At 43.1% G+C, this 17904-nt stretch overlaps 1 protein-coding gene across 1 annotated transcript in view; it reads right to left on the bottom strand.

The window, feature by feature from the left end:
• Positions 1–17904, bottom strand: part of T265_07830 (hypothetical protein) — a gene marked incomplete at both ends in the record, with an annotated part of 37696 nt that overhangs the window by 19082 nt on the left and 710 nt on the right. The window contains 10 exons of the mRNA XM_009173463.1: positions 1343–1481; positions 2976–3059; positions 6008–6164; positions 11356–11612; positions 11744–12020; positions 12695–12853; positions 13727–13915; positions 15436–15541; positions 16219–16398; positions 17082–17347. Of these exons, the coding sequence (XP_009171727.1) occupies positions 1343–1481; positions 2976–3059; positions 6008–6164; positions 11356–11612; positions 11744–12020; positions 12695–12853; positions 13727–13915; positions 15436–15541; positions 16219–16398; positions 17082–17347 (1814 nt within the window). The remainder of the gene's footprint in view (positions 1–1342; positions 1482–2975; positions 3060–6007; positions 6165–11355; positions 11613–11743; positions 12021–12694; positions 12854–13726; positions 13916–15435; positions 15542–16218; positions 16399–17081; positions 17348–17904) is intronic.

Raw genomic sequence — 17904 nt, 5'->3', positions numbered from 1 at the left:
GTTTCGCCCATTGCAATCAGTTTGGGCTGAAAACTCTTCGACAGCTCACGAAGCACACTCAGTTGTAGAATACCATAAACGAGAGATTCAGTTGAGTCTCCCGTGAAAACCAAATTGATTTGCAAATTAGTGTATTTATCGAAAACAGCACAATTTGGGTTCAAGTAGATCATAAGTTTGACGGAAACTCGGGGACTGGGCCTACCTGATGAACCCCAAGAAGGGCAAAATAGGTCGTGGGCTGTCGAAGAGTTTTCAGCAAACCTGTGAGTAGTTTCCTTTATGAGAATATACTTCGATATCTCGAATATCGTGCCAACTGAATCATGAGGCGGCCTATGTGCAACACATTCATTTGTAGAATATCATAGACGAGAGATTCAGTTGTGTCTCTCGTGAAGGCCAAATTGATTTGTAAGTGAGTGTATTTCTCGAAAATGAATTTTGTTATTAACACACAGTTGCAGTATTCTGTGGCTGTGGCACGCCAGACATAGACACTGGCACCGAAACACACCAAACTACGTCCTACATATGCTCTGACGGATCATAGCGCTTCCTGAACATACTGCCCAGGTGCACTTTCTCGGTTGGATGGCAGATACGGTCTGAGACACAGATGTCTGCATAAGTTTTGGTGATCATGAACTCAATATTTATTGGCCCTTTGACTGATAGTATTGGATGAGCTCGGCTAGCTGGCGCTGCATCAAACCGATTGGGACTGAGTGCCAACATTTTGTCTTTCCTAGCTCCTAGACTTCTTTCAGGTAACAGTTTACTGAAAAAGGTGTATACTATGGTGTACTGTCTATGACAGATATATGGGTACAGTCACGAATAACCTCGAGCAGTATTCAACAACAGATCAAACACTTAAACGGAAGGTTGACTAATACAACCTATAAGCTCAATAATGCGGATTGCGCAACTTTTTTCACGATATATTGGTTTGATATCTATTTACGATTCGATTGTAAGTGGCGATTCGCACATAGCTAGCACAGCTTAAAGTCACACATAAACCTGGGTCTGTAGCACAGGATGAGCAAGCTGTGATGTTATTCTGAGAATAAAAGTTGTCTGAAATGGCCAGTTTGCAAGAGATCTTTGACTTCAAGTGAAGCACTTGACCGGTTCTCTGTGGGGAAATGTGAGACACATTCACGCACCTGCTAATAGTAAACGACCTTTGTGTATTTTGGATCGTGGTTTATGAAGCCGGTCACATAAGCTAAGCGATTAGAAACGCAAAACATGATACAGAAATTAAATCCCTTCACTACACTAATTGGCATATAGATCTCGGAGTGGATGTGTGCTCCAGTACGGATAAACTTACGCTTGGTGTTCTTTCAAAGTAAATGTGCCGATCCAGTCCACCATGGTCTGTTCCGTCTCGGCAATGCTTTGCTTCAATTCGGTCAGTATGGCACACGATTGAACTCGAATTAGGGTAAGCCGGAAAACACACTGTGAAACTGATGACAAAGATAAGAGAACAAGTACAGTGATGGAGACTTTGAGTAAGTTCGCCTTCTGATCGTCAGTGAAAAGTCATCTCTCCATTGAAAAACAAGGCCATGAGTAAGACCTTCAAGCATCATCATCATCACTAAGGATTCCGTCAGTCGGTGTATTCAGCCAGCGTGTCGAATCCAAATAGATAAATTGTAAAGTGAATTACGTTTGTAATGTATTTGCATTCATCTTGAAGACACCTTAGCAAGTTTGACGGAAGAAGATCAGTTCGTTTTCTGGTTATGCTTTGGCCCATGAAACAGTGTTCAATTTTGGACGGTATGGTATTCTTGGCACTTACTCGTAATCTGTTTTGAGTTTGCACATAGTCACACAACGCCGACTCTTTGTAAATAATACTTCAATCTTACTTGGAGTGCCTACCAAAACTTCCCCGTTTTGACACCTTGACTTTTGTAACCTGGACATGAAGGACAGACCTTGATAATGAAGGACAACCTAAACAGTGCTACTCGCAAGTAGTATGGTGCTCGTGGTCTTAGGGAGAAGTGACAATTTCAGAAGTTTGGATGGTTGCGATAAATATTCCTATAGATGCTAAGTAAACGGTGGGTAAGTCACTCTCACTTTGGGAATACCTTGTCCTCTTTTTAGAAGGTCGGCAAGGAAACATACTAGGTTCCCGTTCACAGGATGACTAACACAGAAAAGCACAAATTTTCTACATCCATTCAGAATGAAACCAACTAATATTTCGGTGGCTTCGTGTCTATCTACATGATGAGTAAAACAGGGTATCTTTCGAATAAAGATCTGTCTTGATTGGCTTAGGCACTTTGGATGTACCGAACTTAGCCTTTACTGCATTTAATTTCTTTATGGGCACTATTTGTCAGACGGTGGGGAACAGACCACTTGTTACACACGAGTTCTTCTGAAAAGCACGAGGGTAACGGCAAAGTTACTTGTTTGGTTGCCATGTCTGAAGATGCCACACGAGCAACGGACGGTGGGGAACAGACCACATGTTACACACAAGTTCTTTTGAAAAGCACGAGGGTAACGACAAAGTTACTTGTTTGGCTGCCATGTCTGAAGATGCCACACGAGCAACGTAAAATGTCTGTAGTCCTCTAAAGCCTCAAACTTTGTGGCACAAAAAACTTAAAACTCTTAGTCGTCTCGAATTTGGATTTCCATCAAGGTGTTCCGAAATACCTGCCGGGATAATGTGATATCGTTGGGGGTTGGTCCATTCTTTTTCTCAGAAAACCACATTGCCAAGATATAGAGGATAAAGCATAGTTTTGAAATTGTGGACCATGAAATTCGCATTCTTGAGAAATCAGAAAGGAGGACCACACTTGAGTGATTCAAAGCATACCTCTTGAACGGTTAGGAAGTTATACAGAGTGTCAACTGTTAATAGAATGTATAGAGTGGTTTTGGGAGAGGAGCGAACCATTTCCTATTGTATACGAAAGACAACCTACCTAGCTTTTCCAATGCAGCCAGATGTTCTTGCTGGATTCGATGGCGTACTTCCACTGCGGAATGGTCCTCCTCAGCGATCTTGGCTTTGAAAAAGATTTGCATGAGTTGATAACGTGTTAGCTATAGACAGGGTGTGGATGTTTGCCAAAGTTTTTGAATGTATATGGAACAAAACTGTTATCGTCCTACGGAGACCGATGGTGCACAACTGCTGTCTATTCATCACCGGTTGGAGGTATCTTACTGGAAATTCTCGGCATGGAGACACTCCAGACAGTTGAATCCTCAGTAAAGACAAATTAGGAAAGGGAGTTACCCAAGCGCACTTCAGGGCTGCATTCTCGTCTGTTAAATGATAATGAGTACACAAATAGCTGTTCAACCTGCTGATTCATCAACTGACCTGCCTAAACCGGATGACACCCACCAGGTATCTGAGAGTTTGTGAAGTGCTTCGGACTGATTATTTGGGTGCTCACATGAAGGAAAAGTGGCTGATAGCTTTTGTTTCTCGGGACTTAAACATTTCGTCTTCTTAAATTCTCACATACATATGTTTTATCATTTCTTACACAACCCTCTTTCATTCTACGCTAATCGATTAATAAATACGATAAGATTTGCCTCAGCCGGCCATATTCGTTGACAACCATTGAGAGGAGAAGAAAAACCAAAAGATCAAAAAGAATTTTGATGAACAGTACCAGCTTGCGTGCTTTAGAGAACCTTTTCTTGAGAGCAGCGTTTTTGTTTCTTCTGCATCAGGATTTTCTGTCATTGTGACAGCCTCCAATGAGTGCGATTGTTTTGGAGAAGCCATTTCAGAATAAGTCCGCTTTTTTCAGATGGAAAAGAGCACTTTGTACAAGTTGAAATAAAGTCATAGACCCGCTTCCAAAGAGGGGCCAAGACGTAGAGTTCTTGCACCAGATTACCTTAGGTTTCAGCGCTAGGGATGCAGTAGACTAATTCTGAGCCACACAAGTGTGCTTTCAAAGTGAAAACAAACCACAATTAATCTGCTAGAAGGAAACCATCGCAGGATTCTCGCGAGCCTTCCGTCTGAGAAGACTTTATTAGAAGAACCAGTCAATTTTGGACTGTCCATCTTAACATGCATGGTTAGAGAATGGTGGCGGCAAATCTTGTATCAGTGCAAGTTAATCACACTGCTGCTCTCGGGCGAGATGGCCCAAGTGGTTAGAGCGCGAACCTACTGACCGGAAGGTCCGTGGTTCGAACCCGACCTCTGCCTCTCGACTTCCCTTGTCTGAGCTTGGGCAACCTGGCAGTATCCCACCCCTCGTGCAACCTTCGGGTGGCATGGCAGCTGGCACCGAAAGGGTGCTTCAGCTGAACGACTACTTTGTGTAATACCGATGATACCCCACGAGAGAGAAAATTCTCAGTTTTTCGGCATAGAACTTACGCTACTTCAAGTGTGAAACCTTGACTGGAAGTTCAAATACTTGAGTGTTTGCATACTAAGAAACAACGATATCACGAGACAGCACTTAACAACTCTTGTTCTTCCTGAAAGAGACGTGAATACCATTACAAACCTTACTAATCAAAAGCGGGAACCTAAAAGCGTTCAATCTCTATGCTGGGGGTAATGTGTTCTATAGGAAATAAAATTAACCGGACCACCAAGAATGCTGCTCAATCAGGCCTCCATATATCGCTAAAACTAAAACTAAGAATCAAATAATCGATTTGGTCTCACGTATGACTACCACTTCTGAAAGGCACGTGGAATCAATAGTTACCACGACAAGCATGAAGATCCTGAGAATTTCACCCAGCTTAGTTTACATCCGTGTTTTCTACGGCGTTTATGTGTATGGATATTTTTTGCCGTAGTAAGCAAGTGACAGATTCTGATTCTTGATATAAAAGTAGTAAAAACTGTGACCTGATTTGTCCTTTACAAGCAGGTACCCTTTTTGGAAATATGTTCAGTAAGCGCTCGGTCAGTTCCAGATCTAAATTCGTCAGCCTTTTTTCCTTATGGTAGGGCGGGAAGAATGTGTTACTTGGTGGGGTACGTGGGATATGTTGGGACTAGCTGAAATGAACCCCAATCAAAAGATGGAGAACTCACAGTTCCGCACCTTGATTCTCTGTAAGGTGGCAACCAGATGTAAAACAAAACTGTCGACTTGTTTCTTCTCCGGCCCGAAACCATTCACGGCGTAGACAACTTTGAAACATTGCCCAATGTTTGGGAGAAGCAGTTCTCTAATTTTAAAACTCAGCGAACGGTCAGCTGGTAAAATCCTCAGGCCTTTAAGTTTTATTTTTGTGAGTGAGCTAAGTAACTGAAGTCTCCACTTCCCACTGAATTCAACTACCTGCATTCACATACTGCACTCGCATGACCTACTCCTTGCCTGCTTGCAAAATGTTAGGTCAATGAACTAAAAATATGGCAGTTCTCCAAGCAGGGACCCCAATATACTCTGTTTACAGGATCCTTAAAGGGTATTGCTGAACCAACTGGCACTAACTGAATGTATTAGGAGAACCAGCACCAAACGTAATGGGTCTACATAACTGCCAATGGAATAATCGGTTTTCGTTGAGACAGATTTGATTGGTTGTTTTTCACTCGTCCTTGAGAGATGAGTAGCATTCTTAGCATCACTTTTGACCGCTTGTACCGGTTGTTTTTCACTCGTCCTTGAGAGTTGAGTAGCAGTCTTAGCATCAATTTTGACCGCTTGTACGCGAAAATGATCAATAGAGCAGCTGGCTCTCACATTCATTGACATTCCTGGTTTGGCCAAGCGCACCAGGTGATCAAGCGGCTATCCAGATCGGGGTTCACGGTAATAAGAAGGCATTAAGGGACTGTGGTCCACAACAGAATGAAAAGACACGCGCAAAACACCGATCTGTAACTCAGCCAATTTGGTGAAATTTGAAAGACGGGAAAGCCCATAGTTTGGTACTCAAGTATTTCCTTACCATAGGCAGACAAGCCACCACAAATTAAGTGTTTAAACCTTCTACATTAAATAGTACTCACAAACTGGTGTAGGTGGCTTAGGCTCAGCCTGCTTTTTCATCCGTGATGCCGGTGACCTTTTGCTGCCAGACAAACGGCTTCGCTTAGTGTCCACAACTTGTGTTGGGTGTTTTTGTGTCTCGTCCACCCATTGCAGACGTTTCTTCTCAGCGTGATACTAAAAGACAAAATAAACCAGAAGAACCAAATTTTGGTCCCTACAGAGTTTCCGGTCAAAGCGTCGCAAACAAGATTTAACGGTAGGCTTAGTACCTATCCGCTCATCTGAGAACAGACCGTAAGCCCTTTGAATCCGGTAGCATCACTAGTTTTTGAGCGATGGGCACACGACATCTGTGTATAATAAACTGTTTACTCAAGTTTAACAAATTCAGCCGGTTTGGATTTGTTCCTCCAGAAACATCACGTGAAAACAGGTAAATGGAGGCCACGCGTATTACAGTGATCAGGTATAAAGTGACCAAAAACGTCTTCCCTGCCCCCAACAGCACCTTTGCAATAACCGAATTCTTTTTCAGTGGCAGGAAATTGAGAGAACAATCTATGGAAGTAATGCACTACTCATAAGCTTGATGAATACTTTTCGAAAGCTTGGGTTTGCCCTTCTCGAGCCTCAACAGGCGGGCACAGTCTCCGAGTTTCTGTCAACCTTATGTTCTACTTGAATTCAAGCTGCACGAAATTTGCAAACAGATTGTCTTTTGCAGACAAGTCTCCCGCAAAACCAAATTGGTCTGTAAATAAGTGAATTTCACAGAACAGTTTACTTCGCAACCTAGCAACGGCGCTGAAGAATGGTCTAAGTGCCACCAAACAAGAGCGGGAAAAAAGCAAAATCAGCAAAGCGCTTGGGTTTGAAGTATATATAGCTGCTATGTAGTATGAAGTTCCATGTTCACAGAAGGAGTGAAAGAATTAAACGTCTGTTTGCTTGTATCACAACATGGATCCTGAAATCCTAACACATGAGAATGAAATATCAACATATGGTAGCAGTGATACAAGCTGCGCAAACCAGTTGGACAACCAAAGTTCACTTTAGGGCACCTTCAGTTGCTCCTCCGAAATCTCGTAAATAAAAACAGGACGTTTGGATATGACAAAAATGCAGCAGCAGCAGACTTCTCGTGGGTGGAATTAAATAGTATTTGGAAGCGTGAAGGCTTCCACTTAAGAAGCCAATCGGATGGCTTATCCCCAAGATAAAGGTTACTGGGTAAGAATGACACAATATTCAAATTTATCATACTACTGATCATTCAACAGTAACTCTAACAGCCCATGTAAAAAATATTTCGCTCGAAACTTTGGCGAACCACGCTGCGCAAAGCTGATACTTCCAAATAAAGAGGAATTAGGGGAACATTGACTTTAAAAAGAGGCTGATTTCGGTATGCAGTAAAAACACCGTGAGTAGAACTTGGTGTCGTAGAATCAAAACAGCAGACTCGAAATCTATCGGTTCTCACAATATTGACAAATAGATAGTCATTTGGTTGTGGCTAATTCTCTTGGGCATCATGAGTAAGAAGCTTACTGTTTGTTGAAAGTTTCTGAGAATTTCGGGATGATATTGAGAAGTTATCTAATTTTTAGAAGTCTTGGAAACTTTGTTCGGAGGGTCATTTGCGACACGTTTACATAAGATACCGTGTCGCAACACATGTAGTTGCTCGTCTGCTTTTTGTCCCTTTTGTGTACTCCAGACTTGGAGGGGAATCGTTCAGATGTCACGGACCAGGAAATTGAATGACAACTGCCATTACCCTGGAAACTGGTCCACATAGATTTCTTTTCCAATTTCTTTATGGTTGCCTGAGTGAACCAAAGGCATTGTTAGGAAACCAATAAGTTAGCTTTTTCGATCAGTCGTTTTTTGCTTGTCTTTCCAGCTTGGTTAAGCGTCCATTGGAGTGGCGGTGGTGCAGTTTTCTGACCATTAGGTTAACGACATGGAGTTGCTGATGTGCCTCTGTAAACTTGTACGTTTATGGAGCGTCACAAGTTACCTGATTTAACTTGAGTCTTCAAATCACCTCATACTGACACTATGCTCAGTAAAGGTGTGATGGGTTCGGCTCTTCTGTGTCTGAGCAAAAAATAAGTCATACTTACGGACCAAGCTGGTTACGTTCAGTCAATCCATACTATCTATGCAGCACGTAAAACCAGTGTTGTGGAATGTAGGTAGCTCGGGTGCGCAGCTTGGTTATTGGTCTGTTCGCCGAGCTTGGCAGTTGGATTGCAAACGTTTCATCACCAATCGAGGTGACATCGTCAGTGCATGGTTGAGTGGGTGAATTCCATCTCTTCTGCTTGTGATTATATAACATCTAAACAGTAGCTGGTAGTTCAGCCACTCAGTCCTACACTGACGATGTCACCTCGGTTGGTAATGAAACGTTTGCAATCCAACTGCCAAGCTCGGTGAACGGGCCAAACACCAAGCAGCATGTAAAACCATCGGTCCATTTTGAATGTGCACACCACTCATCGGCCGTCAACGTGGGCTAGAAGAAGGCCAGTGGGTGGGACCCGTCCCACTGCAACTCAGCATTTTGTCGTTATTAGTAGTAACGGAGACTTATTAAAACTATAGTATTTGTTAGACCCGCATTAGGTGCACAAAAAAACATTGGAAGATGAAACTCGCTTAAGACAGGCTTCGAATTAGTCCGAATCAACTGAAAGTGTAAGCAACATATGGACAGATGTTCATTCACGGGACTAACAATTTCTCAATGGCTTAAATTTACAACTATTTTACAATTTCCGCACTGTTAACTAGGCAGCAGAGCTACCTCCAATTGGAAGATTGGCCGGAAACTCACAAATTTCGCAAGTCCTTGGAATGCAAACAGTAGTTGTATCTTCTCTACGGACTACACTATTCACCAGAATGCCGAAAAAAGTTTGTAACCCAATAGCAGGAAATCACGTTAGGATTCAACTGAGTCTCGTCCTAATAGCAACTTAACACGGTGACGCGGATGTCCATCACCTGGGCTATTACAACAAGTAACAAGATGGTGGAATCAAACTGCTCCTAATTTCACAGAGCTTGACAGTCCATCGAGTTAAAAGTAATGAGCCACCTCAAGAGGTATACCCTCGAAATTAAATAAATCTGGAAACGTGGACAACATCGATAACCATTTTTCCGAGCTTCTTATTACGCGGAGATTTCGTCCTGTAAGTGAAGGCAAATTATGCTAAAAAGCCGAGAACCACTGTACAGCTTTTTCATCTTTATATTCTGCCTAAATGAGAGCAAACCAGACCGTTAATCAGCCGCTAGTGGCCGAGTGTTTAACTGTTCATACTACCAGCCGAGAAGTGGCGGATTCGAGACTCCTTGCGGTTTCGTGAAATGATCACTACTGACAATCCCAAATAAGGATGAAACAGCTACGAAGATCTTCCGGGCTTTTTAACATAACTTAGTTGCTGCTCACTTACCAAGCGAAACCACCGTTAAAAACACCCAAATCTCCTTACACTACCAAAAAACTAAAACTAGCTAAAGTCTGGTTCGTAGATAGGAAGTAGAGGAAATACTATCTATCAGAAAAGCATGTCTTAACTGTGAATCCAATTCGCCTCTTGTTCGCAGTCCATTCAGTTCGAGCTAACAACATCTTCTAAATGACCAAGCATGCGCCTCTTTAGATCTTGTATCCGCATAACCTTCTCACAAAAACCCACAAGAAACCTAGCAGGAACCGGCTGGAGTTTGAAGCTCCGTCTCAAAATGTTATCCAAACCCCTGATGCGTCAGACAACCAAGTCGCATGTGTGGGGCAAATAGACCAAGTCATAAAATGGGATCTATGGCGCACTGGAGTCAGAGAACGTCATGCCGAAGCTGTCAGGCGGTGTACTAGTCAAGTGGTCATAATGTTGATCTGGTTTGCACCACGGTTAGGACCAGCAAAATCTGGAGTAGGGTAGAATGCAATGAACCGATTGATCTACATTTTTATTGATCAAATCTAATCTTAGAAATGGAATGAGGGCAGTGATTTGTTGATAATCTTTTGCTTCCCATTGGACAGTTGCAATTCTTTAACTGGCGCACAATCCGTGCGTGTACATAAGTGGTAGGTTCGGGCACTGGATCACGACCCTTATATGCCCTGTGAAAATGTCGGGCAAAAACAGTTTCTATTCACACTAACCTAAAATAAATCTGTGTTTGTGTAATTATACGAAGGCCACTGATTTAGATCTGTCTGTCCTTTTAACGCGAAATTCTGAAGGTGTCCAACTTACCTATCCGTAGAAAAGTTTGTTCCCCAAATTTGTTCTGCAAGGCTCAAAACGATTCCGAACGTCTTCATCTGGTTTAGTCAAAGCCATGTGACGTAGAGCAGCATTTTTAACGAAATACCATCTTACCACCTGGTAGTTAGGCAGAAGGTGAGTGAAAACCACATAGGGCTGCTCATCTTAGCGCCCCAGGGTTAAGTCTATCAGCATTCAACCGTAGAGAAATAATTCAGCCCACTAGCCAGAAATAATAATCTGTTGTATTTCTCCAGCCTTCCAGCTAGGGTTGAAAATATCAACCAGAAGGTAGTATGATGTCCTAGAATTATAAGCTACTTGGTTAGAGAGCCGATTTACTGACCGGAAGGTCTGTGGTTCGAACCCGACTTCTGTCTGCCGACTTTCCCTGTCTAGGCTTGGGCAATCTGGCAGTATCTCAGCCCTCGTACTTTCTTCGGGTGGCATGGCAACTTAGCACCAAAGGGTGTTACAGCTGCACGATTATTTCTTCATACATTGCTTCAAGCTATTTATGACCTCATTGTCTCCGACGCCTATTGAAACTGAGAGGTGTTTCGACAAATGGTTCTACAAGCACATTGTCGGATAAATTGCCAGCCAGGATGAACCAGGTTCACTTAAAAACCACTAAACAAAGTTGCAGGATAGTGTGTGAGCGGTACACACGACGTCAACGCTTTGAAGAGGTACATGACCAATCAGTCTGGCAAGCACATTTTCGGATAAATTACCAACCAGGATGAACCAGGTTCACTTAAAAGCCACTAAACAAAGTTGCAGGATAGTGTGTAAGCGGTACACACAACGTCAACCCTTTGAAGAGGTACATGACCAATCAGTCTGATTCCAAAGCTGCAATAAACGGAATGCAACTCTTGATCACTTTGCGTACGTTCCTTCCTCAGACGGTGAATAGCATTGTATTCTATTACATCACCGTAGTCATTTGCATGGATGTTCTTGGTGTGGCGGGGATGGGGATTGTGCAAAAACACTATGCATAGCACTTGTGGCAGCATGAGACGGATATACAAAACTGTACTTGCTGTAAACATTACCTGGTTTTGAATGGTCTGTAACGCGCATAAGCAGACGTTGTATAAAAATAGCGTCTCTGATTCTTTCGGTGCCTCGACATTGTCTATGAACAGTTCATTTGCATTCGGGAGAGATGCCTTAGCACTTGACCTAGACGTCTTTCTGTCAGCTCTCGTTGTCCTCCCTTCAACCCTGGCTGAGTTTCTTGGCTCTTGAATGTTTGCGTTGGGTTCTTGCAGACCGCCTGACGTGGTTGCTCCGGCAAATGTCGGACCGTCTGCGTGAAAAGGGTAGATGACCCAAAGAAAGTGATTGTTACTCTTGAAAAGGGGAAAAACAAACTCAACTGATGAGAGAGAGAACTACACGTGAAGACTTTTAGATGAGCCGCCGTCCGAATCAACTCACTTTTGGTTAGAGCTGAATAAATCTCGGCAAGATTTGATTTCAAGTTTAGTAGGATTGTGCGCGTTGCAAATTCCGGTGGTAAACATGAAATTACCGAATCCAGACTACTTGAATAATCCGATAGGGTAATGAGAGTGGGTCGGTTGCCACTGGATGATTCACGAGACTTTGAATGACTACTTGTGGTGATTTTCTTTCGGCCAGTGGATAGACTTGGTGTGCTGGCTTTGCTCTTGGCGGAGTCAGCCTCTTCAACATCGAGTGGGTCTTCTATCAACTAGAAGTACGGGTTGACAGGGGCAATAATTAATGGTTCCGTCGAAACAAAAGCTTGAAATCTTTGATTAAATATACCTGCGTTGGAACTGAAAACTCCAAGCGGCTGATTGATGTCGGGTTTTGGGGTGTTTAACTAACATTTGTTGCAATCTATGCCGTGACTTAATTTGCTGTATTTTTGTTCACTTAGACTGCATGCCACATCTGATTTAGAAAGCTCGCTTAATTTAGCAAAGGCTGACAGAAGTTTGTAGCGGCTACCCTCCTCTCCACTTACCCCTGCAAACAATTTCATGGGTACATTCACATAGACTGTCTATTATCTTGTTTACTCCACAACCACGAGCATCACCTACCATTTCATCAGCACCTACTTCTGTCCTTCGCTAAGGGAGAGTAGTTGTAGAGGTCACTCATCAGATCACGCCTCACAAACGCTCAAACCACGTGACAATTCCTGTCCCACTTGCAACATCAACCGACAGCATGTACACTGCAACTTCCCATCCATTTCTGTTCACGCGGCTACCACTTGCGTCACACGCCAGGCTTACGAAATTCAACCACATCAGGTCAAGTTGTATTCATGTTCGCGCAAGCATCAAACACGAAGAGACACCCCTCTCTTCACACTACATACAATAAATAGGCCTACAACTCAGCCCAGCACACGCATCGCGTGCGCGCAGGGAGTGGGAAGTAAACCACTCTCCGTAAATCCACGGACAACTGTGGAATACCTGTTGCAGCCAAACTGCGGAGAAAGCACGTTCGCGCCGTCCGAACTTTCACCAAGGAATTTTCACAGACGATAATTTCCTCTTTTGACCGCTCCCATTTTGCATTGTATTCATTTTTATACATGTGGCATCTCACCATTGTCAGCTATGCTAAAAACCTTTATTAGTGCATATACCTTCTGATTTGTGCTATGGCAATCATCAGCAGTGCACTAATAATTTAATGCACATCTGAAGGGTCTGTGAATTACAACCTTTTGGGGATCGCAGACAACAGCTGTTTGCCTACTTCTCATAGGGCTTAGAATACAGTATTAATTGCAATCGTCGAATGTGTAAAAACGCTCTGAAACTGCACTGTTTCCTGGGTAAACGTGGCTTGACAACCCTGCTAGACCTGTGCTTGCCAAGCTTAACGTCTTTGACATCACTCGGTTGATTTTCCGGGTTCACTTCAAAATTTGTGGGCGAGAAAGTAGTTTATAAACCATAATGTTGTCAGTCACACACGACAGAATCAAGCTACCGCGTTGCGTCATCAGTGCGCATTACTAAAGGGTGAACTGAATGAATTCCGAAGGAGAACTTGCAGCTCCATCTGACGACCCTCTCTCTACCCAATGCTGATCAGGACTGTTTAACTTGCACAGGCAACGTGACGTTAGCAACGCGAGTAACTTACTGAAGTGTTATCGGTTGGGGTTACAGTTACACCATTCTAGCTTGTATGTACTGTTGTGGATCTGGACAAACAACTGGACCGACCTGACCTGCAACTTGTCATCCACTGCTTATAATATTCACGAACAGTTCCTTGTTAGTGGATAAAGGGAAAAGTTTTAAGTTGTGATTACATCCTGTAGATGCAGTCAAGCTTTGCTGAAAAGCGGAGAGGGGTCGTTGTTTCATTCTTATTGGGAAGTGTCACACTAACAACAGTTTATAAGCAGCTCAGAACAACAACTGAGTCTCCCGTGAAGACCAAATTGATTTGCAAATTAGTGTATTTCTCGAAAACAGTCCAATTTGGGTTCAAGTAGATCATAAGGTTGACGGAAACTCGGGGACTACGCCTACCTGATGAGCCCGAACTGGAAGGGCGAAACCGGTCGTAGGATGTCGAAGAGTTTTCAGCAGCCTTGTGAGTAGTTTCCTTTATGAAAAAAACTAGGATAGTTTGAGAGTCTGAGGAGTGGTCACTCGAAGAGGCAGTCAATACCTATGATCAAGTGATCGGGTTTCTATGACTGAGCGATGCTACAGGCTGTCTAGGTGAGAGTTAATCACATTGATCTCCACCCGATTGCGGCCGGACAGCCAAGTGCTCAAGCGCTGATCGGAAGTCAGAATTCTCTGGACTTCCGTGAGATGTACAGTACTGATGATTCACAATAGGGATGAGGCAGTTGTACAGTGCTTCTCCGCTTTCCAGCAAACGACGGATGAAAATCGCCAAATCTTCCCACACTTCCACGAATGTAAGTCATTTAAAAACAGTTGGTAATTGATCAGGTGTTGGTTGATGTGTTCGCTGAGCATGGCTTTCCAGCAGAGGACGGATAAAAATCGCCAGATCTTCCCACAGATCCATGAATGTAAGACATTTAAAAACAGTTGGTAATTGATCAAGTGTTGGTTGATGTGTTCGCTGAGCATGGCAATCGACTTACCAACGTTCCGTTACTCTCCGAGGAGGCATCAGTGGCTCGCTACTGAATGGGTAATTCCTCTCTTTATGCTCGGGTTTATATAGTTTGCCTGACTGGCTGTTCAATTTGAGATCAAGAGCGGTGAATCTTGCAAACGGCATTATAAAAAGGCAATTGACCCCGCACCATACTCCTCACTATTAGTGGGGGACAGACATCCCATTTGGGCGCAGATGGATCACTGTACGCTGATATCACCTCGCCATAGGTTACCCGTTAAATTGAGCTCAATGCTAGCTTCTCAGCTAACGCGAGTCATGTTGGTGAACAGGGAACTTCAAAGCGAAACAGGTTTTAGTATCTAGTTGTTCACTCAGCGCTAGCATCCAGCGAACGTGCAAGAGCAATCTAATATGTTTCTATAAGTCTTTTCCACAGTAACTCCAATGGAACAACAAGAATTGTCAACAATATGGCTCATTTATCACTGCAATTCAAGGGACAACGAACGAGTTCTTACGGCAGTAAAACTTCTCAGTTTGCAGGTCTTGGAGTGAGTTTATCTTGTGTATATTGTCACATGCGCAACAAGTTTGTTAGAGTCTACGCTTTTAAGCACAGTTGGGCGATTTGGGCAAACAAACCAATCTTGTTCAAGGGTCATTTAAGATCAGTTTTGGTAGACAGTACTCTAGTTTGATTTGTTTTCCTCAAAGGGCAAAACAAATCGAATAAAGGAAATCGGTTCTCAGTTCAAAAAGAACTTCCAACTTGGAGTCAAGGCGCTTATTTTTATTGTTAACGCTTGTTATGATCGATCATCATTACCTGATCATTATGAATAACTTGAGTCCGGCTGAGTTAAGACAGATGGCTCAAGCAGTTGAAGTGATAATGTTTAGCCCAAATATTTAAATACCAGTTCAAATTTCGATTCTGGAATAGCCTAGCATGGATGCAACATAAAGGCACACGTTTTCACAGAGTTTTGGAGGTAACAAACACCAGTCACCCTCAAGTTTACCTGAAGCAGTGGTAGCCGAGTATATTCTGCGGCGCGTGGATCAACACAGTTCTGGATCTTTTCTAACTCTGTCTGTTCTGATATCCTTGTTTGTTTCTCCATCATTCTGAAAGTGAAGTGAGAGGAATCCACATGCAGTTTCGAAATATGTCTTTACAACTTTATGGCACGAGGGAGAGCGGACTATTATACTGACTAGAAGGCTGGTTGTATTCACACGTTAGCTACTTCACAAAACGGTCTTGATAAAGTGAAAAGATTACTTTCATCCTTGGCTTTCGTCCCATTCGGCCTAATATTAATTATTTCACCGTAACACATTTAGTCTTGAGTTTTTCCACCGTTTATGGCATACAGTACTTCGTCCCCAAGAACGTACACTCATTGAACTGTTCATGGGGGCACACGCTCTTGAGGGTAGTAGTAGAGTAGTGAAAGTTGCAAACTTTTTTCACACTCCCTTGCCGGATATGGACAGACAAAGACATGGGCGTCGTTTCATTGGTCAGTTTAAGACAAAACCGGACTGCAGGTAGAAGTGGATGAGAGGTGTATATAAAATAATTCGCTCAACAAAGTTGGCGGCAGCGGTTGTCCAAAAATGGTCATAACGCAGCATTGAACCACTTGCTTGCTAGTCGAGCCCATAAATGAACGGCACCATATTTGTGTGCTAACCAAGTGTGGTCATTTCAGACTGAAATGAGGTGATACTCAACTATTCATATGCCAACCTTGTTGTTGGCGAGACGGCGCAAGTGGTTAGAGCGCGAATTTACTGACCGGAAGGTCCGTGGTTCGGGTCCGACCTCCGCCACTCGACTTCCCCTGTCTAGGCTTGGACAACCTGGCAGTATCCCAGCCCTCGTGCTTCCTTCGGAAGGCATGGCAGCTAGGCACCGGAAGGGTGCTACAGCTGAACGACCGGAAGGGGCTACAGCTGAACGCTTTCTTTCTTTCTTGCTGTTTACTTATGAAATTAAATGGGATGAGAGTTCGAGGCCATGCTTACTTGCTGTGGAGTGTCACTGAGTCTTCACCAATCCCACAAAATGGTTATTACATCGACAAGCCTTGAAGTGAGCAGATGCAAAACGAAATGTTTCAAATGGTTTTAAATGACTGGCTAACACATAGTGACAATTTGCTTTATGAAAGAATAATGTTCGGTCTTACGGCGAAATTCCCAGATCTATCAACTCGATCACATCTTTTGGAAACAAAGAATATTATTCTGAATGTCAGCGCTCTTTGCCTTAGGTTTTTCTGAACTCTTAGAAGCTCATTTTCGGTTTCTTCTAACTCCAAATTAATGGGGATACAACCATGTAGTTGTTTTGAAAAGTTCAAAAAATTATCATTCAAAGTGCTTTCAAATTTCCAATCTTCGAACTATTGGGGGGAATCAAAAGTATCACTAATGAAATACCCAATCTGTCCAGCAACTAGGCTGCCTACCAGTTCTCCAACCTTGATGAGTGGTTTGTATGGAATATTTGTAGTTCGGATACATTCGACACGCTGACGATATCTGGCAATTGGACGGAATATGTAATCCAGACGAATAACCTTTTGTTGATGACATACAGATGAAAAAGAACCCAGCAAATTAACGATAAATGTTGCGCACAATCAAGCTGCACTACCTGTAATAGTCCCGCATAAGACTGGCACGTTCTTCGAAGCGAGCCAATTCCACCTGCATCAGGGCCACATAGTAGTTCGTCAGCAAATATAGTTTATTTGTCAACCACGATGAAGGATTGAGACAAACTGGTATTCGAGCTTCGTTGGCCAGTTTAGACTCATCCAGGATTTCGTAGAGCTGATCACGCAAATCATCCGCTCGGCAATGAAGGTCAGCCTTAGTCTCCTTGTCTGCACGCATTTCATTCAGTACAGTGTTGAATGACTGGAGTGTTGGAAGACAGAATCTAAATCAGGCCATGCGTGTGTTCCAATGATAAACAAAAGAGACAGACAAAGCACTGTGCTGTACGAGTGGGGAAAATGTTCAAAACTATCCTATCCCGCACTGACGATGAATGCTCTTTTTCTTAGGGAAACATCCATCTTAGAGCAGTGTCTCTTGAGTCGGTTCATATAAAAAAAAATTAGTTCGTAACTTTTGGGTGATTATTCGTTCTAGCATGGAGTGCACAAAGAAGATGCCTGAGAAGGAGGAAAAGAACCGTCATGTTTCTCACGTTCCAGAAAGTAGGACTACCAATGTTGTGACTGGTAGGTTGGCTGTCAAAGTGAAGGCCTTTGATAAAGAATAGTCAAATTCCCCGGATGTTTTCAAAGTGCGAGTCGGGCCGTGAGTGTTTTTAGTTTACCAGTTGAAAACCTGACTAGCTGAAGTGGTGGCGGGCCCATTGGTTTTATCGGCACATCTGCCTTGTGGATTTTTCGGCAGTCCGTAGGGTCGTGGTTGAATCCCTCTTACAAAACTACCGTAGGGCTAGG

This window comes from Opisthorchis viverrini (genome assembly GCF_000715545.1).
Source record: "Opisthorchis viverrini unplaced genomic scaffold opera_v5_187, whole genome shotgun sequence".
NCBI classification, from domain to species: Eukaryota; Metazoa; Platyhelminthes; class Trematoda; order Opisthorchiida; family Opisthorchiidae; genus Opisthorchis; species Opisthorchis viverrini.
This window is presented reverse-complemented; position numbering and strand designations above follow the sequence as displayed.